The 23,867-nt window shown below is 41.8% G+C and overlaps 1 protein-coding gene across 3 annotated transcripts in view; it reads right to left on the bottom strand.

The window, feature by feature from the left end:
- Positions 1–474: 474 nt before the first annotated feature.
- Elovl7 (ELOVL fatty acid elongase 7) overlaps positions 475–23,867 on the bottom strand; it is a 72,021-nt gene continuing 48,628 nt past the window's right edge. For 2 of the 3 annotated variants that reach the window (XM_005356773.3, XM_026783798.1), the window contains exons 3-8: positions 18,139–18,329; positions 14,571–14,651; positions 13,457–13,513; positions 11,114–11,219; positions 5,551–5,687; positions 475–2,526 (exon numbers count right to left, since the gene is read on the bottom strand). In XM_005356773.3, coding sequence (XP_005356830.1) covers positions 2,317–2,526; positions 5,551–5,687; positions 11,114–11,219; positions 13,457–13,513; positions 14,571–14,651; positions 18,139–18,329 — 782 coding nt within the window. In that variant the 3' untranslated portion in view covers positions 475–2,316. Of the gene's footprint in view, positions 2,527–5,550; positions 5,688–11,113; positions 11,220–13,456; positions 13,514–14,570; positions 14,652–18,138; positions 18,330–23,867 lie in introns of those variants that run through there. The other variant, XM_026783799.1, reaches the window with a different exon arrangement.

Genomic DNA, 23,867 nt, shown 5'->3' with positions numbered 1-23,867 from the left:
CCCAAACTATGCAACAATGTAGTATATAGACGCAATTTAGGATTCTCCTTGAGTATGAAGACAGAAAATAGTTAACACCCCATAGATATTTAAAAATCTGCATTTATAACATATATGTTGGTCCTCAAGGACTCATAGAACTTTTATTATAAACTATACTTAATAGTTTGGCTTTCGCTTATTAGGCAAGCAAGTTTAAAGGAAACAAAGTCCTGAAAAGTAGGTAAAACCCCATTAGAAGCTCTGTCTGATCAAACGCTGCCCTACCAGTTCTACAGCCAGTGACATTGATTTTGATCTATTGATGTTTACGCCTGTCTCTCTGTCAATTGTGATCTGTTTTCATGCAACATCCCACCCCCTTGCTTTTACTCACATATCTGAGAACGTGGTATGTCATAGTGTTGCTCTTGGTCCACAGGCATTACCAGACATTTTAAAAAACTTGGAGGAGGAGGAGGAGGAGGAGGAGGAGGAGGAGAGGGGAAGGGGTAGTGTAAGTAGTAGGTAGGAAGTAGGTAGTCTCCTGTTTTATTTTCTGTTTTCGGTTCCTTTGGGTCTTTTCACTACTTGAGTCTTTGGGAATCACTTGCGTAGGTAACTACATCTATAGGTAACTACATCTACCATAGTGTCCCATCAACACACAGAGTCAAATAGGAAAACATGGATCCCTGAGACCTTCACAGTGACAGACTAGGGCAGCTGCTCCTGTCAGCTAGGCTTGTCTGTGACTTTTTTTTTTAAGTATGAAAATCTTCCTATTATCCTCTGCTTCTCGTCGCAAGCAAGTGGAATCACTAAAGGCCACTTAACGGTAAATCACTTTATAAATTAAGTTAATGCGGTGACGAAGGCGTGGTGCAGAGTGATGGATCAGGAGAGAGCAGGCTAAACCTCAGAATTTACAGTCAGCCAAAGATGCGGGCTTTGAGGCAAAATGAGCGACACTGTAGCACACAGACCGAGGCCGTCAGTATGACAGTGGAGTTGTTCACACATAAACGTTCCTTCAAAGGGGAAAAGGAGATAATATCAACAGCTTCACAAATACCCAAGTATTGCTAGGTTGGTTCTGGTTCTTCAACAAGAATAAGAAAATTATAGAAAGGAGCATTTTTAAAGGGGGAAAAAATACCCATTTACCACAAAAATTTCAGCCCTTCACAATATGGTTTACAGTCTGAAGAAAAGAAAATCCTCGCTAATTCGTGATTCTGGAAAACATTTCTTCGTGCAGTGTATGCACAACACTAAATATGTTTAATAGTAACCATAATGTAGTCTCTCTGTCCCCCAAAATCTAACAGCCCTTGTTAATGTAACCACATCTGGCCTCAGGTTCTCCACCGCCCACCTCCAGTTGCTCCATAAGCCACTTTGCATAGCAGATATTTGAAAATTAATTTGTGATTTAAAGGCATCCAAGGTAATCACATGAACATTTAAATATCTATCTAATACATAGTTAGGCAAGACAATTCTTTTAGACATGACATATCCGTTTATGACTTTCCCCACTGAATTCCACAGCGACTTTTTCATGGACACATCCCTCGTGTCAGGCCTACACAGAGTCAATGGTAAGCTCATCATTAGCAAAGTGTTCATTAACCTGTTGACACAAGTCATCTCGTTTGCAGCACAACCATGACCTTCACCTTAGCGTCAAAGGCATCGGCTCAGAAACTGGAGCGCCACGGCCTTCAACAACTTATGTGCCGCTTGTCAGGGAGTCTTCCCAGCGGGTCTGGTGGCAATCACTCAGAAGACCCATTCCAACTATCACTAACAATTTAGAATGAGAATATTAGAAAGCCACTTGGGCTTCCCCTGTATTAGCACTTTAGAGTGGGAACTGAGCCCTAGAGTGAATTTAATGTCTTCTGAATACAAGGAGTGAATGACAGAGCCAGAAGCCAGTCAGAGGTCTCCACACCAGACGGGAGGAATCTACCATACTCTATGGATCTCCATCCATGGTCAAAATCGCTAGTATTTTTCATCATCGCGGAGTTCCTAGAAGAGTACTATATCATTTCATCTCCTCTTCTTGCTGTAGCAAAATGCACTGAAACATTTCAGTTAGTGTGAAAGGCAACAGGAAACCTCCTGGCTGCTCAGGTCTCTTCCACTGAGAAGACTTATCAGGGAGCTTTGGACTCTCAAAGATCAGAAACCCAAATAACTTATCATAAAAATATGAGCTCTTGGTTTTGAAAAATATACAAAATGCACTGCATAGGTGAGTATCTCTTGATTGTCAAGGAAGGCAAAACATCAGTCTCAACTGTAGATGCAGGCTGCACTTGTCTCTTAGTGAGGCTTCGCTTTGCAATTTCCATTTTTTATAGTTTTGGGCAACCTTTGACCCTTGGTATAAGCACGGTACCAAAAATGGAGAAACAGTAGCAGGAAGATGCATCCGTAACTCATAATGATGTACAGAAACACTGGGTACTGATAGTTGCAATCCTCCATGAAGAAGATCTGGCCTATGTGGATGGTGACAAGGACAAACTGAACCTGGAAGATGGGAGAATGAAAAGAAAATCAGTTACAAAAAAAAATCCACTGAGGATTGGTTATGAGTCCTTCAACCATTCCTAGGTAACTCCTGGGAGGGGCACTAGGTCTTTAAATATGAACTCTCTAGGAGTGAGATAAGGTTAGGTATGGTGTCAAAATTTAATGGGAGTTGGGAATCAATATTCAGGGCTAACACGGCACAACTTCAGCAGATCCTGCTTAAATGTTCCCTGGAATGTGCTGTGTGGTAACATGCATCCTTCTTGGGTATCTAATAAGGTAGTTATTTGTTTGATTGTTTGTGAACTGGGATCACTACACCATGGCCTACCTTTTCAGGGCAATTTTGATTTCCAGCATTCTGTCTTCTCAGAGACAAAGTATTTTAAGTTTTAGAAGATACTAACATCCAAATCAGAGCTTTTCTAGCTTTGGTGGCGCCAAAGCAACCTTATTGCCAGAGTCTTTATAGCCGCCATGTGCCCTTGACCACCTAGATCCAAACTGTCCTGGGAAGGAGTTGCGCATGGTGACACAGTTGTTATCTCAACTACCTGGAAGACTGAGGTAGAAGAATCGCTTAAGCTCATGAATTTGAAATCAGCTGGGCAGCATAGTGAGCCTTCCCCTCCAAGGAGAGGAAGAAGTCCCATCTGCCAAGAAGGAGTAAGGAGAATGGGGGCACACCGTCTGGACCCAGGGAGACTCCCAGACTCTGTGGGCTGCAAGAGTCTGCATAGTCATAATAAGGAGGCTTTCGATGCTAATGTCCAGATGTTCTTGGGTGTCCTTGATGTTTGTCTTGTAGAGAGGGGACATACAGGAGCCATGGCATGCCTGTGCAGGCCAGAGGTTAGCTCTCTCCTTCCACTGTGTAGGTCTCTAGGATCAAACTCAGGTCACTGGGGTTGGTGGAAAACACCATTACCCACTGAGTTGTCTTGATGCCACCGCTCCCCCCACCCCCACTTGGTACCTTTTTATTCCTGAGTAAAGGTCAGTTATGTTCCAGGGAAGTTTTAGAAAAGTAAATGTCTATAAAGAAATAGCGCCTATGAGCTGATGAACAGGGATTAAGTTTCTTATGTTGTTTCTTGCAATATAACTTTATTGGGACCAGCAACCTTCACTGAAGCAGCCTCGCAGACTTCCATGGCTTCCTTGTCCAGTGGGGCCTCTCATTTGGCAAGAGAATAGTGAAACCTTGGAAAGGTGGGACAGAGTCCTCCACATATGTGTGTGCTTCAGAAAAGTGACACACAGATGTCTAGCCTTTATTACTATGTACAAATCTTTCCACCTTACTTAAATTTTTGTTTTCAGAAACAAAGTACAGGCTGGCTTCAATCTTGTTAGGTAGCAGAGCATGACCTGACCTTGAACTTCTGATTTTCCTCCCTCTACCTCCCAAGGGCCGGGGCTGCAGGTGTGCACAAGCATGTTTGGCTAGCTTTATTTAAAATGTGTCTCATTTGTTAGATAAAAAAACCTAATATAAGATTATGAATGTAGTAAATATGAAATTTTTAAAAGGTATAAATATATAAATATGCATAAGGTGGAAAGTTGAATGAAAACAAAAAAAATATAACGATCACCCTAGGGAGATAGAATTTTACTTATTAATTCATTTATTTTTCATTTTTATGGTTTGTAGCTAAGCAGCTTGTAGAAGCTAAGCAAACTCTCCTGTACTAAGTTATATCTCAGACCAGTTTATTTTCCCCCCTGCCTTTCTAGTTAGGTATTTTAATTCCACATATAGGTGCAGAGAATCTGCAGACATAGTGTGATCACATATTACTGCCCAATGAGAAAAGCACTTCAAAGGAAAGCAGCCATGGAGAATAACTACCAGGACTTCACAGTCTTCCAAAGTAAGTATAAAACAAAAGTATGAATGACAATATTTGTTTTGCTGCTTCCTCTTGGTTAGCCATTGAGATCATTGCCAACTTTAGATACCACAGCTAATTGGAAAGAGCTCCCCTGATCTTCGTGGAGGAGTGTTGGAGGCTGAAGCCCTAGTTTCTCACCTGAGAACCCCTTAGAGGGCTGCATCTAATTTCACTTTGCAAGCGTAGGACTATAATAGAAAGTCCCCAGCAGGCTAACTGCGCCTCAGTCCTAGCCCCTCCTTGGTGTCGCTGGCAGAGAACAGTACCCAATTGACAATATACTTCACTGAGGAGAATATGGAGATGGCAGGATTCTTTTTTTTTTTCTTGGATTTTTTTCGAGACAGAGTTTCTCCGTAGCTTTTTGGTTCCTTGGTTCCTGTCCTGGAACTAGCTCTTGTAGACCAGGCTGGCCTCGAACTCACAGAGATCCACGTGCCTCTGCCTCCCGAGTGCTGGGATTAAAGGTGTACGCCACCACTGCCCAGTGGCAGGATTCTTTTAAAAGAGGGTAATAACACTAAAATGGGTCATTTTCAGTCAGTTATTAAGAAAATTGCATATCATATATTTTTAGAAGGAATTCTTATGAGGAATTATTCGGTCTAAACTCAATGCCTTACTCTGAAGCACTGTTGACTTGCGGGCACCGTCCAGCCTATGGAACCCACGTGTCTTACATTCCTTCACCCCTGCAGTCCTCACAGCCCTCTTGTCTGAGGAGAAGAAAGACAAACTGACCAGTCGGGACTACACAGGCAAGCACACAGCTATGCCCACCCTTCCTTCTTCATTACAGTCCTTTGATGTTGACTCAGAATATGGAATTCCTAACTCATACGTTAGAATCATTCTTATTTATGGCCACATAGCTTTGACATTATTTTGATTATAAATATGTCTTTGTGGCTGTATCTCAGACCATTATAAGGATGAAGATGCTGATATAATCATTTGAGACTCCGAGATAACAAACCTGACTGAGTCACAACAGTGAAGGATATCCCACAGAGGTAAGCAACCTATTTCTTCAGACCATTCTGGATTCAGCTAAACTCCTACCTCACAGAGAAGACACGGGACTGAGCTATGGTTTCATAGGTAAAGAAAACCAGTTACTCACAAGCTGTAAAGATGTCAAATGCTTTTTCCACCATAAATACTTCTGGTAGGCCGGCCCCATGGCACACAGTCCATAGTAGGAATACATGACCACATGCACGGCTGTGTTTAAGAAGGCATGGAATGTTCCCAGACCACCTGAGAGAGAAGAAGATTATTTTAAAACAGCTCCTGGGTCCTTAAAATCACGCACATTTGTCCTAAGATGTCAGTGTCATCTTTTCTCTAAGTTTAGATGGAAGAAGAAAAATACATCAGAAATAGCAATTCTGTGAAGCAGCCATCAGACGAGGAGTTCAGAAAAACATTTAGTCAAATGCAACAGAAATCTTACTAAACCAATGAGCTTGTGGCTCTATGTTATGTTTTAGTCTTAAGATGCTCCTGTGATTTGAGTTTACTTTGAACAAATTAGGCTACATTTCTTAATAAGAATCAAAATGTATTTTTAGGGAAGGTTAACATTTATAAGGTGAAAAAATTATCTTAATCTTAAATGTACAAATTAAGATGTTTCATATATGTACAACCTACTTATTCTCATAATCACCACAAAAATCAAGACACAGAATATTCAACACCACCAAGGCCTCTGTGTTGTTTCATGAATGCATCCCTCCAAGGTGACCATTATGCAATTTCTATCAACAACTATTAATTTTGCCTGCTAGTTCATTTCACATAGGGAGAACCACACAGCGCAGACTCTTCTATTCCCGCCTCCTTTCATACAACACAATGGCTTTGAATTTCTTGCATGTTGGTGTATACACCAACAATTTGCCTTTTTCCCATTGTTCAGCATTATGCACATAAATGCATCAATATTTATCCGGTCTTCTATTGGAAGCCATTTGGATTGCCTCTAATTTGGGCTCTCATGAGTAATGCTACAGACATAATCATTGTGTGGAATCAGGTTTCTCTTCCACACTCTCAATACTGTGCATTAGATATTTTTAGTGCCACAAACATTCTGTCAGAAAACCACTGGAAGTCATTAGTAAGCTACGCTAGAACTGCTATAATCAATTATTGTGATTTCAAAATAAATAGTTATTGACAATTAAGCCATCCTTTTAGTGAGACTGCTTCCACTTGATTATGTTTTTCTCTTTTAATTTCACCATCTTTAATTAGGAAGAGAAGCAAAGGACACAAGAACGTAAGAAAAGAAGCATTCTGGTTGCCTTCAGCTGTCTTTGGCAGAAGGGACAGCAGGGTGCTTCACTGATGGTGAAGGAAGAAAAGCCCCAAAATTTCTCCCTAGGGTTTCTTTCTTGAGATGTTCAACCTCGATAAGTCTGAATTATGCATGATTAAGTTGATCTGGAATTTAAGTTTTTCTACAAAATAATCCATTTCTTCAATTCTGGAAGTCTTTAGTTCCAGAAATAACCTAAAACATGCAACTAATTATGGTAGAACTACTAACTCATAGTCACCTTGAATCATCTGTGGAAAAGGCATTATAAAACCCGAGCAAAGCAGAATGAATTACTTTATGTACACTGATTTGTGTGGAGAGTTACATATGTGCATGCAAGTTCCAGCACACATGTGGAAGCCAGAGGACAGCTCGTGGCCATTGCTTCTCTCCTTCCACCGTGTGGGTTCTGAGAATAAAACCTGGGTCATCAGGCTTGGCCTTAGAGGCAGGCAACTTTGCCAACAGAGCCATTATTTTAAAATAATTATTCATAGTTGCAGTAATTCTGGATATTTCTAGATACTATTATTGCTAAAGTATTCCCATTAAAGAACACACTTTAAATAATTAGGTCATATTCATCTAAAGCCTTGTGCTACCGTGTACTTCATAGACTTTAATCAAATTGCAGAAAAATTTCTTAATTATCACAAATTTCAAAAGCAACACTATCAATGAAGCATGTTACTATGCTCTCATCTTTTATTATTTACATTTGGATTAATCTTTCTACCCAAAAAGAAACCTGAATAAATTATAAGGGAGGGGACACACCCTTTCAGGGTAACTGACAAAAAGAGCAGCTGCCTATTCCTGTAATAGCTCAGGAGTCAGGCTGATTCCTGGGAGGGCAAAGGAAGATTGCGTATGTTCATTTGTGCCCAGCAAGAACACAGACAGGAAGTACAGCTCAGCTTTCAGAAGGGCTTGTGTCGAGCTCTTCCTCACGAAGACACCACTTTCTCCATGTTACCTTTACCATTTAAATCAGTAGTTCTCCACCTGTTGGTCGTGACCCCTGAGCATCTAAAACCCTTTCACAAGGGTCACCTAAGACTGCCCTGAATATCAGATATTTATATCATGATTCATAGCAGTAGCAAAATTGCAGTTATGAGGCAGCAATAAAAAATTATGAATTATTTGTAAAAATAATTCCACTACAACATGAGGAACTGTACTAAAAGGTTGCAGCATTAAGAAGGTTGAGAACCAGTGATTTAAATTCACTAAGCTGAGGATCTTGTACAGGGACTAGCATGGATTAGGGATTAGTTAAGAGGGTTAAATCAAAGAAGAGTTCTGAGCAAAATAAGCTGCCAAATGAAATTCAACTTACTTATTTTCTCTAATGATTGCTTTCTGACATATTATTGTAGTAAGTTTGTTAATAAAACAATCACATTTTAATTAGTAATGTTTTTTACTTTTCTCCTCAGAAGGCTTTTCAAGTGAAGCATTGCTTTCTTTACAAGAATGGGCCCGAAAAGCAAGCATCTCAGAATGAGTTACAAGTAGTTGCCTCAAATATTACCCCTTTTGGTTTGGAGAAAATAAAAGAACCACCTGGGTAATTAGAATAATTCTCTACATTTCCCAAAGGGGGTATTTACATAGTTAATAGAAAAACCTACCATGAAAATATTTTCCTCTTATTATAAGGGAAATTTGGGTTGCTATTATTCCAAAAGAGAGCACAGAAGGCAATAAGAAGTCAAACACTAAACAGAGATTGTCTGTGTTCCAGTATCTGCAAAGATTAGTTTAAACAGACAGGCTTGTCCTAGGACCACAGCCCTGGTCAAACCACACTTTTGGAAACAAATCCTGTTGCTGGGCCCACTATTGAAAAGGCAGGGCAAAAGATGCAGGCCTGTAGACAAGAACTCCACACTTAAGACTAAGCCGGATCACCAGCTCACAGAGCACACTAGAGACACAAGACATTCTCTTTTTACCTGGACCACCCTTTAAAGGAGATGGGGATTAAGGTGATGAGTCAAGACACTATGACAAAGTGCTTGAAGTCCATAGACATGGGACATTTTCAACCCCAAGGGCATCCTTGCTTGAATCTGCACTTCTTGAAAGTATGGCTTGTTTTGAAATGGAAGCTTAGACCATCAACGAAGTCAAACAAAGTAGAGAAAAACACTCTATTCATTCTTTAAAGAAAACTTAGGGAGAACCACAGAAAGGATAAAGGAGCTGAGGGGAACACGGTGGCTTTGGTGTCTTCAAGGCACCCGTGTATTTGGGAGCACTGCCTTCCGATTTTTTTCTCCCACTTCTTTTTCAGAGTTGTGATGTAGTATATAGAGTTCCTCGAGCCCCATGAGAGGGAGGTTTCAAATCCTCTGGTGGGGGCTGGAGAGATGGCCCAGAGGTTAAGAGCATTGCCTGCTCTTCCAAAGGTCCTGAGTTCAATTCCTGGCAACCACATGGTGGCTCACAACCATCTGTAATGAGATCTGGTGCCCTCTTCTGACCTGCAGGCATACACGGAGGCAGAACATTGTGTACATAATAAATAAATATTTTTAAAAAATCCTCTGGTGGAAATTTAAAGCTCCTTACAGAAAACGGTGGACTGAATGCACAGAACCTGTGCACATGTGCCCAAAGACTTTATAATAGGAAACCACGTGCATGCAAAGGGAGCACTTCTGTACCGTACTGCTTAGAGAATAACAGCAAGGAAAATATCGGTACATGGTTTAGCACAGGAGCAGTTTCTCTTCCTTGGTTTTAATCTCTGGTTGGGTGAATTCAGAGATGCAGAGTCCACAGATATGGAAGCCCAGCTACATCCTGGTGTTATGGAAGAGACAGAAATAAACTAAAGGGAGTGAGAATACCTCTATTAGTGTCTTAAATAGTAAAGCAGTCACCTTTGATCATTTGCAGTCACGGGGTTAATGGGAAAGTTTGCACAGATACTTCTCTGTATCATTTTCTTTGCCTGCCTTTAGACACACAAGACATCGTGACCACCCTAGGACTGGGTATTGAAATCATAGCTACCCCTAGGGGGCGTGTGTTGAAGAATTTTCCAGTTTTTCATGAATATAAGTAAGATGTTAGTGTATCTGACTTAAGAGGCCTGAGGGGCTCAATATTCATTTGGGAGAAAGCAAAAATAAGAAACTTTCAGATGAATTAAATAATAAAGGTTTAAAATTATGGGTATCTGTGACTTCTTGATGCTAAAGAAATAGAATGAATAATTCTCGCAGCAGTTGGCTAACCTAGAAATACATGCTTGGAGACGTTGTTTATTTCAAACTTTATGAAAGAATAAACTTACTGCTTACTTTTTCCATTTCTAGGTGTTCAGACATAGAAAACCAAAATGAATCAGACACTTCAGCTCAAGCTTTTGGTTTAAACTACCTCTGACCTGAAAACACAAAACTACAACCAAAATGTGTCCTGTGACAGACTGCTTTGGGAAGCTGAGCAATCGCAAGGCGATCTGGCTCATCTTTGAAGTTGTTGCGCTGTTGTCTGCACATCTTAGATGTGTCAAGTGTTCATGTGCCAAAAGCTTTGTCTCCAATGCAACTGGACTGATAGGTAGTGGGGCCCTTAAGAGATGCAGCCTAGTGAGAGGTGATTAGGTCAAGCCCTGCAGATTTTGGGTCAGGACGTCCCCATGTCTCTTGCTCTTCTCTTGTTATGCCTCTCTGTTCTCATCCTCTGTGGGTTTGTCCACTCCCTGCCTCCTCTCTCTTCCCCTTGCCAGTTCTGCGTGGATGCCATATGCCATATTACACGGCTAGACCTTCCCAAACAGATAATTCAGCCGGGTCTTGAGCTTTCAGCATCCAAAACCGCAAGCAAAGCAGACCTCTTTTCTTCACCAGCCTCTAGCAATCTTATAGCAACACAGAACGGACTAAGAAGGATATGTCGGGTGTCAGGAATCTGAAGGCAAACAAAACATAGAACTAGAGATATTATTCTGACTTTTTGTGAACAAACTTGGAGTATTATTTAAGTAGATATCAATTAATCCAAAACTTTTGATATTTTATCTTTTTATTCATTACCGATTTCACTGAAATACATGTCATAGGACTCTAAAGGGAAACAAAAAAAAAAAAACAAACTAAAGACTGCATAGAAGGTCTTACTCAAAAGTCTTCATGTCTGGAGACTTGGGGTGGGGATTTAATTAAGAGTCCTACACTTGTGCTTCAGGCAATAATTTCAAAGTCAGAAATTTAACCAAACTGGTGCTTTGATTTTTTTTTTAAATTCTTATAAATTTCATTTAAGGACAGAATTTGTGTTTGTAGCACACCGAAATGTCGACCCATATATCACATGACCCCAGCTCTCCCTTTTCTACCTGCAGCAAATTTGACTCCAAACCACCAGGTCCACGGCATGATTGTGTGATGGAAGACATGAAGGAAGGTCACCTGGTTGTTTTTCTTACGCAGAACAAAAAAGATCTGAAATAGTTTAAAGAAAATCAAGTTCATAAAAACTAAGCAATAACTTGTTGAGCCTTACAAAAGTACTGGTAAAGGGTAAACAGTTTTACAATTGGCTGCCTATGGGTTGCCTTGCAGGGTGCTGGCAGGTGTAGCTGGTTCTCCAGGGTGCTGCTCAAAGGCGAACCAACATGCACGAGGTCAGGTATGATACATGATCAATGAGAGGGCCAAAAAGAAAGTGAGAAGAAGGTTTGTGCAGATTTGAAAATCAAATATACACAGTGAGAACTCTGGCCAGAACCTACTGAAAAAAAAATACTATTGATTAAAAAATAAATAAATAAATCAATCTTACTAAGTTTTGACCTCCATGACAGCCAAGAAGTTCAGCTGTAGTTCCCAGGGCTGGGATTATTTCACTCTAACCCCTCTCTAACACATCCTACCATAAGAGGTTAGGCAAACTGAGAGCGGACTTGAGAACAAATAAGCAAACACAAAGAATATATTACCAAAGAAAACAAATGGTGAAAGTCTTGAAAATCTTGAAGAGTTAATCTGAAAAATACCGTGGACAAGACAGCAAAGCTCCATAGGAAGAATAAGAACAGCAACAACGAGACCATTGAGATTGCGCGTGCCCAGTGGAGGCTTGCTACAGGAGAGCAGGGGAGGGGCGCTGGGTGTTGGAAGAATGCGCTAACAGAAAAGTTCACGGCACCAGAGTAAAGTTAGACTTTCAAATTCAGGGCATAACACAAAGCATTACTGTGTCAGGAAAACTTGGACGGCCTCAAGGCGGAAACAATTTCCTTATGGAAGTTGCTGCTGAGAATATGCAAAGGAGAGTCACTAAAGCCAAACGCATTTGCTTATGCACATGAAAGAGCACAGCCCGGTGCACAACATAGGGATCATAAACTTCCAGTATGCCTCTGGGTAAGCAGCTCAACTTCTTAGGTCCTTTATCTCCCTCCCCTCCCCCCCCCCAGTGGGGGTTCTGAACTAGATCAATAGATCCTAAATGTGGCTGCAAAAATAATTTTAAAATACCCATGTGTACTCCATGCCCACAGGACATCAGATCGCAAGAGATGGGGCCTGTGTGCTTTGTTTTGTTCCTAACGCATGTGATGCTAAGGCACCTGAATGTTGAACCATGTGTCTATGGCAAGCAGCTTCTCAAAGATCAGCTGAGAAACTGTCAGAAAAGGGAATTGCCCAGCTCCACCCAGGACCTACTGAATCAGAGGCACTAGGAAGTTCGAGCATCATTTGTGTTTCACAAGTCCTCCATGGGTTTTGGTTTTTCTTTGTTTTTCCTCTTTTCTTTCCTTTCCTCTTCTTTTGTTTTTAAAGATAGGACAGGGCTATGTAGCTCAGGCTGGCCTCCAACTTGTGGTCCCGCCTCAGCCTCCTGAGGGCAGGCTTCTCTCTAGGTGATTTTAATGCAGGCTAAAAATCGAGAAGCCCTGGATTTTAAGTCCTCCAAAGTCCCTCCTCAACCTAACGCTTTATGATTAGTCAACTAAGAGTGAAAAGTGTTGACGTTTCTGATCAACAGTGCAGTGATGCGTCTTCCAGACTTACTTCTCGGTAAAGCCGGCATAGCTGTCCTGTGCTAGCAGGAGAACAAAGCTCAGGCTTTCCACTTCAGAGTCCACAAACCCCTGGGCCCAATGGCTCAAGGTCTAGAGCTGACCCTCACTAGGACCCAAAGCAGGGAGAAGTAGGGCCCAGCAAGCTCAGGTTTCCAAACAGCAGCTAAAGATAGCATTTGTGTTCCTCAAATGACTGTCACCTCAAAGATAATATCACATTTTGCTATGAGTTTATGAACTGTGATGCTTATGTGTCTTACAGAGCATGGTGGACACTGTGCTTTGGTGTAGCGTAACAGGGTCGCTGCTCTTTGCTTTGTGACCTGCTTCATAAAGAGCCATCATCATCTACACCAAGTACCCAGAGAAAGTGGCAGCTAGCCCGTCTATCATAATCAGGTAATACCTACATGTTTTGAAGAACGCAGTTAAAGGTTGTGAAATGCCGGAAAGCAAGCTTTCTAAACACACAGATAAGTACAGGAAAAAGGGATCACAGTAGGCTAGCCAGGGGAGGAGAGATAAGCAAAGGGATCACAGTAGGCTAGCCAGGGGAGGAGAGATAAGCGAAGGCATGTGACAGCTGTGCTAACTGTTTATTGTTTCAGGGAGACGTTGAGCAGTTGCTGAATGTGTGGGCCACATACTCACAGTGTCTAGCAGCTCAATAAATTTGGAGAAGTAATAAAGCCAGCAGGTGTGCACCATCTGTGGAAATAGGCACAGATAAGAATTTATTTATCCAGTATTTTATACGGAAGAAACATTTACTTAAAATGGTTTTTGGAACACATAACAAAATTTACCATCCTAGTCAGTTTTTTTTAATAAATAAATCTTTTTTTAATATTTATTTATTATGTATACAATATTCTGTCTGTGTGTATGTCTGCAGGACAGAGGAGGGCACCAGACCTCATTACAGATGGTTGTGAGCCACCATGTGGTTGCTGGGAATTGAACTCAGGACCTTTGGAAGAGCAGGCAATGCTCTTAACCGCTGAGCCATCTCTCCAGCCCCCCCTAGTCAGTTTTTTAAGGCATAGTTCTGCGGCTTTAATTTCATTTCTATCCCTCTACAGCCGTTACCTATCCACCCACAGAACTCTTTCATGCTGAAGAGGTGAAACAATGCTCACTCAGAAATGATTTCCCGTTCCCCTCTTCTTTTCAGTCCAGCCATCATTCTACCCTCTGTCCTATGCATTTGACTATTTTGGGTACCACACACAAGCTGGGTCATGTAGTGTTTGCCCTTTTGTGATGAATATACTATGTTGGCAGTGTCCTCAAGACTCATACAAACTGTAGCTTTTACAGGCTGAATAATATTCTAGCGTGTGGGGGGGGCATTTTGTTTAGCTATTTACCATTCATGAACACTTGGATTGTTTCTTCATGTTGGTCATCGTGAGTAATGGTATTGTGGTCATGTGTATATAGACGCCTATTTGAGTCCCTGACTTCAACCCTTTAGGAATATTGCCAGAAGTGAAATTGCTCGATCTTATGAAAATTCTATTTCTCATCTTTCAGAAATCAGGTAAGTTTTGAAACCCAAGACATTTAAACAGAACTAAAAGTCATTTTATAGAATTTATACACCATACTTGTTTTAATTCTTCCTTATAATTTTAGCTTCCCCCCATTAATATAATCCGATAACCGAGTCATTCACTCATTCTGAATTCATATTCAATATTGCAGAGCCCAAAGGATTTTCACAATGACATTAAGTATCAGATTTTCCCAAAGAGGAACTCACCCTCATGGCTCTTGGCGACTGAGAATAGTCAACAATGTCACATCGAAACGAGTAGCCTGTCCCCCAGCCAGACATCACAAACTGGAAGAGAAGCATGCGTGTTAAAGAGGACGCACTTGCTAACAGCACAACAAAGCTGGTTTTGACTACACCTTGCTGCATGACCAGCTGAGCAAGCAGGCAACGCAGGGGAAGAGGCAGCGAGAACCAGGACAAACTGAACACGCTGTGGGCAGAAGCTTGGCATCAGGCATTCTCAAAGCCACAAATGCACACGCTGTTTTTATGAACTACATTCTGACTACTTTGTCCTTTCCTTGGGAGGATTCCTTCAACACGGTGGAGGACAAATCTCTGGGAGTGTTTTGCTTAATTAGTAAGTATTTCCTATGTCCACCACTTATGTGGGTGCTCCTGTACTTTAAGGGAGAGTGCCTGGCTCTGTTTTCTCTGGACATTTCAAATCTTCCCAATTAATCAGTAAGTGTTTGAACAAGCCAAAACCTGGCCATGTGCCAAAAGGGTAGCCATGGCCACCGTGCTCTTCCTGCCCATAGCTGGCAAGTACCTGAAGTGGCAGTGCCTGGCTCTGGTGCTCTCTCTCCTCTTTTAACATAAAAACCAACCACATACAGGTCTGATAACAGTTGCACTTTGAATTCACAAGACAAATAAGGGAGGACAATGCTCTCGTTACTAACTGGAGCATAAGCAGGCAGACGGTCATTCCCACACACCCACAACATGACCTTCTACTGGTGTTAAAAAGAAAAGCCTATTGTTGATAAGTCTGAATTGTAATTCTAAGATCATATTGACATTCTTTTAGTTTGATGGTGGGAAGATCTTTTAAAACTGTAGCTACAAATGAAAGCCAAGTGCTTGATTTTAGTTAATGCACACGTATAATGGTTGGGCTGATCTGGGGTAGGGACAATAACATTCTCTCTCTCTCTCTCTTTTTTTTTTCAAGTGTTGCTTCTCACTCTGCAACTGCCAGCATCTGGCTTAGAACGTCTTCTCTCTCACTATAAGATTCATAATTTATGCCACTTTTGGTTTCTGAAGCATATTCTGTTTATAGTCTCATCACTAGTTTGGCTAAAATCATAATTTTCCAATATAAAAATACACACTACAAGGCTTTCTCGAGGCCTGGGTATGTTTATTTTTTGAGACTGGGTTTTGCTATGCAGCCCAGGTTGATTTCAAACTTAACAACTCTTGTCTCAGGCTCCTAAGGGCAGTGATAACAAGTACCCATCATCAGAAATCAGTCAAGATGATATTTTAATATACAAAAGGAAGGGGAAAGTGGAAAGAACAAATTTAACTAAGGTGTTTAAAATCCATCCCCTCTCTCTGTCCTCACACTTACTCTGTATAAGCTCTGGAAAAGCTATGAGATCATGAACATTAAGACTCAGAAAAGTATAGGATATGCAATCCATGTTTTAAAATGCCTGAAAAATCAAGTGAACAGATCTTTTCAAAGTAACAATGGGATGTGACAGAAACAGTGAATTCTGTTTCTCAGAATCCTCAAGTCAGTGAACAATGCCATTTCTGATATGCTTAGACTCATTTTGTCTGATGCTACCCCTTTGTTTCTCAACCTGTGGGTCCTGACCCCTTTGGGGGTCAAAAGGCTTTGTCACAGGAATTGCATATCAGATGTTTACATTATGATTCATAACCGTAACAAAATTACAGTTATGAAGTAGCAATGAAATAATTTTGTGGTTGGGGGACACCACAACATAAGGAACTGTATTAAAGGGTCACAGCATTGGGAAGGTTGAGAACCGCTGCTCTCACCCCAGGAGCTATTTCCTTAAACTGATGACTAGCTCTCCCCTTACCCTAACACAGACAAGAGTCGCGGTAAATGAGAGAGAGGCTATGTGTTTCGGCCTCTGTGCTCCCACCTACTCCCTCCCTCATTAGTGCTGGATGTGTATCTAGCTCCCTCCAACACAAGAAGACAGCCCAATTTCTTCAGTATGGCACTGTTCTCTTCCTCCTTTTGAACAAACATGCCTGGCTGAGGCATTTACTCTGAAAACCCGACAAGATCTTGCTCCCTACCATAAGATGTGCCTGTGTTATGCTATTGTCAACAGAGAGCACGCGTCCTAGCTAAAGTTAAAAGTGTGTGTTCAGAGTGGATCTAACGCTTCCCTGATGCTGAGTTTAAGGACACACCAACAGCCTGTGAAGGTTTTGACAGCTATCTCTCTATCCTAGGCTAGTAAAGAAAATATTAATGGTTTATATTCAGCAGGCAGTACGTTCGGAAATTATAACTTAAGTGTTAGTGAAGACAGAAACTCTCTGATTCTGATATTTTTTTAACCTTCTTCTATGGTGCAATTGACAAAACAGGAACCAAAGCTAACTGGTTACTACTGGATTCTCTTCGAGCCTGAGAAACATAATTTGGGGTCATCACAAACAGTGACACTGTCAAATACAGAACCTGAGAATACCAGAACATTCTGGAACCCGAGAGAAAATGTAGGCCAATCCTGTCATTACAACCTAAAAGGCCCAAGGCCTAGAGAAAAAGTAACAAGGTCAAAATGAGGCAGCCTGGGCTCCTAGCTTGCAAGCATGCTCTTAGCCTCTCTCGAATGTATAATCTCTCTCTGAGAACATGCGAGCAGCCTGTTCATAGTCTAAAGGAGAAGAGTAGAGGCCTGTGGGTAGGGGGTAGGAACAAAGACGGGACAAGCAGCAGAATGAAGCTAGGCTTGAGAGCAGCCTGTGGAGAAAAGGGGAGCAGAGATTTCAGGAGACTGATCAGGTCATCTGCAGCAGGAGTGAGGCTGGTGTTACAGAAGCCAGGGAGGCCAGCAAGGCGCCTTATAGACCCTAAGTCTGAGCAAGCGCAGGTACGGTAGAAAGAAAATAAAGAGACGGAGGAAGACAGCTGGGGTTGGAAATACACCAAAGAACCCTGGAGAAGCGGGTATGTGAGGGCAGCTGAGACATGTGAATAGCAGAGGCAGGGAGCAAATCCACAATCTGCCCTGAGTTCTGGAAGATTCCCATATCTCTCACAAGGGACAGGGCTTTACAGCCTATGACTCCATGTGAGTCCGTGTTCTTCTTCCTCAAATCCACTGAAACCCATCCAGTCAGTCATTGTAGAGCTCCTCAGAGCACAGAGTAACCACAAGTTCCTGCCGGGATGGGACAGACTGTTACCAAGACAAGAGCTCTGGAGTCAGCTGGACCTGTCTTCTTCCAGGCCTAGCCCTGCACTTACCGGCTATCACTCCGAGTTCGTTAATTATTTCTATGAGCATGAGTTTCCTCAAAACTAACCTTTATTATGTGCAAATCTCTGAGCTAAGTGTTATTTTTCTTTCCTCACTATTGTTTCTAACAATTTGTTTCTGTTGCTGTAAACACCTGCTCAGTTTCTAAGTTCTTCAATTCTCAAAATAAAATAAAATAAAAATAAAAAAGGAGGAGGTGTTCCATAGTCATAACAAAAACATACTGACATATACACAAAAGACTCTGGCAAACTTTTCCCATTAGGAATACTGAAGACACTTGCCTCATAACACAGATACACAGAAAACAGTACTATGAAAAAATTGTACGTTATCATCGCTTTCCTGAGTTCAAAGGGCTTCCGGTTCTCCATGAGCTTTGGTCCCAGAGAGGTGACAAAATAGACATAGAGCCCCAGGATGACGGTTTGTGGCAGAGGCGAGGACATGAGGAGCCAGTCTTCAACTCTTGGATCTAAGAGAAAGATAACAGGTAAGTGCACAGCCTCTTAACCCCGAGATAACAGACATCAACCTGTATCCCCGTGCTGACCATGCACCACTCAACACTCCCGAGCATCCTTATCCTTAGATGGGGTGACAGGAGAAATCCCTAGGAACAGTAAGGCTGTCATCATCTTTAAATCTCAAAGGGCAGGAGGTATTTGTCACCAGAACCTGAGGGAGCATCTCTGAAAAAGCCCTTCTGGAGGACCCATGCCATGGATTGAATTCTGCATCCTCTCCGCATCCATGTGTTAAGCCTGGGGCGGTGGTGCACACATGGAATCCCAGCACTCAGGAAATGGAGACAGGAGAATCAGAAGTTCGAAGTCATCCGTGGCTACACACCAAGTTTGAGGTCAATCTCAAAAGAGAGTAAAAGAAAGAAAATCCCTGTGTTGGAATCTCAGCCCATAATATGATGGATGCAAGAACTTTTCACCAAATAGAGCTAGTGTCTATTTGGGGTCTAGGGACCCCAAGAAGCTCTCCTGCTATCAAAGTGAGATAACAGCAACCCAGGAGAGCCTTCGCCAGAGCCCAACAGTACTGTACTGTGGTCTCAGCTACAATTTCTCCAAGCTCTAAGCAGTGGGTATAAACAGATCTAGAGGAGATGCTCCACCATCCACGACCACAATCAACATTTAGAATATTTCCACCCTACACGGGCATGGTGGTGTACTCCTGTGATGACAGCACTTGGGAGGTGGAGGCAAGAGATCAGGAGTTCAAGGCCAGCCTGGGATAAATGAGACTCTCCCCATCTCAAAAATATTTTTTTTATTCTGATAGTCTTTTGCATTTAAAAGTGTGTTTGTATTTGCTGCTTATTCATTCTCTTGGCTTCCTAACAAAACTGACATATTTCCTCAGATATTATATCATATTGTATCATAGAACCACAAAACTGAAAGGGATCGTGTCAATATCTAACTGGCTAAAGTATATGTCCTAGGTGTCCAAAGTGTGAGCCAGTAAGTCTGCTATTTTGAACCAAATAAAACGGGTAATGACCTTACAACCACATAAACATAAGTTGATTCAGTTCTTGCTGGCTCCAGGCTCACAAGATTGTGGCCTTTCAAAATTGCAATTAAAAACCGACTGTGGTTCATTCTATAATTTCAAGCACTTGGGGTGTAATTTGACCAAGTGACCTCATGAAGCCAGAGTGGTACAGAGGAAAGTAACCACGGGCAGCTTCCGAGAGCATCTGACTCAGCTCGGCATAGAGCATCACCTTCCTTATTGGGAAAGAAGACCTGGAGCACGCATCCCTGTTTTTCTAAATCACCAACAAGAAAGCCAGTTACCAGCAAACCTTAGCACCCCTGTAGGTTGCCCCAAACCTCTTCACTAGAACTGTATGACTGTCCACTCATCAGCCTCGCTTTCAGAGCTGAAGATGTTCCACGCAGCAGGTGACTGTTCAGGGCTTTAGCCAGTAAAGGTGACTTAGCCTGTCTTCAAGCGGGTCTCACTCAAAAATACCTGCACATACCCTGGTTTCAAACAAGCAAAGCAAGCTGAGGAGTAAACAGTCAACTCAAAAACCAATGCTAGATGTTTAGGATTTGATCTTCTTCTTATCTGGCTGTTCTTTCAGATGGACCCAGGTTCAGTTCCCAGCACCCACAAAGCAGCTCACAATCACCGACAACTCCAGTAAATTATTCTCCAGCCTCGTAACAATGACAAGTTCTATACAACAGGATTTCTAGCAATCATGCTATGGACTCGAACACTGTGAGGTGACTTTCAGAAAATCAAAGTTTGTCACAGAACTGAGAATCAAGGCTCGGAATGAGAGCTGATCAGTCGTAAATGAATTCCATCCCCTGCAGGTCAATGCAAACCTTAATGCAAGAATGTCATAAAGCCAATGTCTAGCTTTTTATTGTTTTATTAATATGTCTAGCTTTTATTCCTAATACAATAAAGACTAATGAAATTAGCACTAAAGGAAGAGCCCTGGAGAGCGGCAGTCGCCTCTAACAGCTTGGCTAAAATAAGGGAGGCTTCTGGTGTCTTCTTCACAGGCAACGGCAAATGCTCTGGCTGTTGTTAGTCACCTCGAAATACAGTTTTCAAACAAAAAATGCTTAAGTGTCAGTAAAGGCACTTCTCCATCAGAGATATCTTTTGTTTTATTCTTTCACTGACTTGGCAAGGGAAGAAAAATCAAATGACATCATCCTTCTGTTCCTCCTCTGTTAGCAACAGAAAGAAAACAAGCCAAGAAAAGCATGCTAGGCTAGCTCGGGAAGACCAAGAAAACCGTTTCCAAATAAATCCTTTCTTCCTGTGATTGAACTTTTACAGCACACACCTTTTCTTAAAACCCTGTAGACTTTCAAGTTCTACAAATAAAAAGTTATTATGGGAAAAGCTTGTTTATCTCATTCTATGTTATTTTCAAAAGAGATAATAAAATAACAAAGACATTTTTAAAATGTATGTTTGTGTGTACAAAGGAACACGCATTTGTGTGTCCATGTGAGGAGGCCAGAGGTGAACCTCGGGGTCATTCATGAGAAACGATCCATTTGTTTTCTTCTGTGATTTGGCTAGGCTGGCTGGCCAGTAAATCCGGGGATCTCCTGTTCCTGCTTCCCAGAGCTGGGATTCTAGGCATGGGCCGCCATTCCAGGCTTTTCACATAGACATTGGCGAGTGGACACAGGTCTTCATGGTCACACCACACACAATTTGTACGCACTGAGCTGTCTCTTTACCTGCCCTTTTTTTTTTACCAGGCTCTGAAAATTGTAGTACAGCAAACTTCTAGAGGCAGACAGTCAGTGTCGTCATCCCGTCCTTCCCTCTGGCCCTTGATGCCGTCTTAGGTAACTGACTCAAGCTCACTGAGTGCAGTTTCCTCATCTGGGAATTGGGTATCAAACGAGTATTTAACAGAAGCTTGGGTGAGGAATTTGCAAAGAGCATATGCACTTAGTAAGCTTGCTATTGTCATTACAGTAGATCTCTAATCTTTAATCATAGCTGAATCACCTCTGTCGTATTTAAAAGTCCAATAACCCCCCCCCCCAAAAAAAAACCTTAATTCAATTGAATCAGAGTCCTAAGTGGTGGGTAATGGGCATATAAGCTTTTGAAATCCAGCCATAAAAAATTGACAAAGGACTTAATTTTTCAAAAGAAGAGACACAAGCGATCAACAAAGAGAAGAATAAGTGCACAACATCAGTAATTATCAGGAAAATATAAATCAGTACCAGAACACGACATCACCTACCACTTGTCGGGCTGCAGCATCAAACAAAAGGCAATGAGTGCTGCTGGAGACAAGGAGGGGGAGGAAACCCTGTGTACTCACGGTGAGACGTTAAATGAGTACAGCCGCTAGGAAAACCACATGGAGACCCCATTAAAACCTAAGAGTAGAATGATCGTAAGTCCAGCAATCTGGAAACTGTGGCAGCTACCAGCTGTCAGACCCACTGTGGTGTTATTCACAATAACTGTCATGTGAGATCTATCCGGTGGTTCCTCATCGGATGGATAAAGAGAACAGTGGAAGCGGGATATCATTTGGTCTCTCAAAAGAAGGAAACTATGTCCTCTGCGACCTCTCCGTAAGTGGAACAATACATTGTTATGTTAATTGAAATAAGCTGGACTCAGCAATAGCCAGTCTCACACGTGAAATAAAGGGTGTTAAGGCTCCGGACAGACAAGGAGAGAGATAGGCTGGGCAATGGGTACAAATTTTTGTTTGTTTTGTTTTTCACGACAGGGTTTCTCTGTGGCTTTAGAGCCTGTACTGGAACTAGCTCTGTAGACCAGGCTGGCCTCGAACTCACAGAGATTCACTGGCCTCTGCCTCCCGAGTGCTGGGATTAAAGGCGTGAGTCACCATTGCCAGGCTAAGACAGGGTTCTTAAGCATCACATGCTACATCAAAGAGTACACATTTTAAAATTCTAAATATCAACAGAACGGAGAAGCTGGAAGGGAAGGGACTCATTCCACACCTGCTTTCTGATATACCAAGAGTTCAGAGAGGCAGGGGACCTGCTCATCCTCCATCTTCTCGCAAAGCAAAGCAGGCTCGCACTATCTGAAAGTGAGCACTTCCATTCAAAAACACAAAGAGCTGCTTTTGTATTTCTCCTGAGATCAAAATGCTACTATCGTATGATTTTAAAATCTAGATTTCCATATCAAAGAATTGTAATAAACTCCCTTCTATCTTACATATTAAGCTGCCAAAAAAAAAAAAAACCAACAACTGTGGCCATGGAAATTTCCACATGAAATAATTAGGCATGACCACCACTTCTGCAGTGATCAGAAAACTAGTAACAGTCCGTTCTCCCAAGGCCACACAGGATTAGGGCCAAAGCCAAGAAAACACTTGAAATTCTTGGCTCTTGCTTGTGTATTCAGCTCTTCCCAGGGTACGAAAAGCAAAACTAATGCTACTCCAGATCAATACCACACTAAATACAAGAAGAACTCCCCTGCTGCACTGCACAGCCTTTTCACAAAGTTGTAAATCTTAATACAAATCCTTTTAACTCTGCTAGACCTTGACAAGAAAAAGAAAACAACAACTCAAGCGATTTGTTTGTTACCTTAAAAGTATCTAACATAATTTGTAACATCTCGATCTATTTGTGTCAGGACACTGCCCCAGTAACAGAATATTTTCTCACATCTTATGCAGTCGCTGACAGGTGCTATTCCCACTCTTGTTTTCACACACACACACACACACACACACACACACACACACACACACACACACACTTTGTTCAAGGTCACCTAGTTATTCTCCGGTAGAGAGGGCCTTGAGTCCCGGCTATTCTCTTTCCACACCTCATGGCCTTTCCTCTCCTAAGACTTCAATGAATATTAATTCTGAAGTGTGAGATTCACCTTCTCTGTGCCCCTCCCCTCTCTCTTCTTGCCTGCTCCATTGGCATGGTTTCTCCTTGTTTTTACCACCTAGAATCCTTTGCTACTCCTTTTTTTTTTGACTGAGTATTCCTCACTTTTTTGATGGAAGTACTTCTAACAAAAGGTAAAGAGGTGGAAGCAGCATTCTGACATAGTTTGTATTAAAATAGTTTATACTTCTAGGACCACGAGATTAGTCTCTACCATCTGAGTCCCCTTGGCTCTTGTTAAGGTTAAGATAAGGTTTACCTGAATTTCATAGATTCTTGCATTGAGGACAGTGAATAATAAGGTTTGGATGGCAGAGGATCTATTTTTCCAAATAACTCTATTCTACAATCTGTTGCCAGGGCTGGGGAGCTTGGCCAGAAGGTAAGGTGCTTGCTGTCTAAGCCCAATGACCTGAGTTCCATCCCTAGAAGCCACCTTAAAGTGTATGGAGAGAACCAACCCCACGTAGTTGTCCTCTGACTGCTACACGTAGAATTGCGGAGATATATACATGCAATAATCTTTTAAATTAAACCTGGATCTCCTGTTATTCTTTTGGTCCCTGCCCTAGCCACGCCCACTCCTTTTAACC

Source organism: Microtus ochrogaster, chromosome 19 (assembly GCF_000317375.1).
Source record: "Microtus ochrogaster isolate Prairie Vole_2 chromosome 19, MicOch1.0, whole genome shotgun sequence".
In the NCBI taxonomy this organism is placed as follows: Eukaryota; Metazoa; Chordata; class Mammalia; order Rodentia; family Cricetidae; genus Microtus; species Microtus ochrogaster.
Note: the sequence above shows the minus strand (reverse complement) of the source record. Positions and strands in the feature narration are given on the sequence as shown.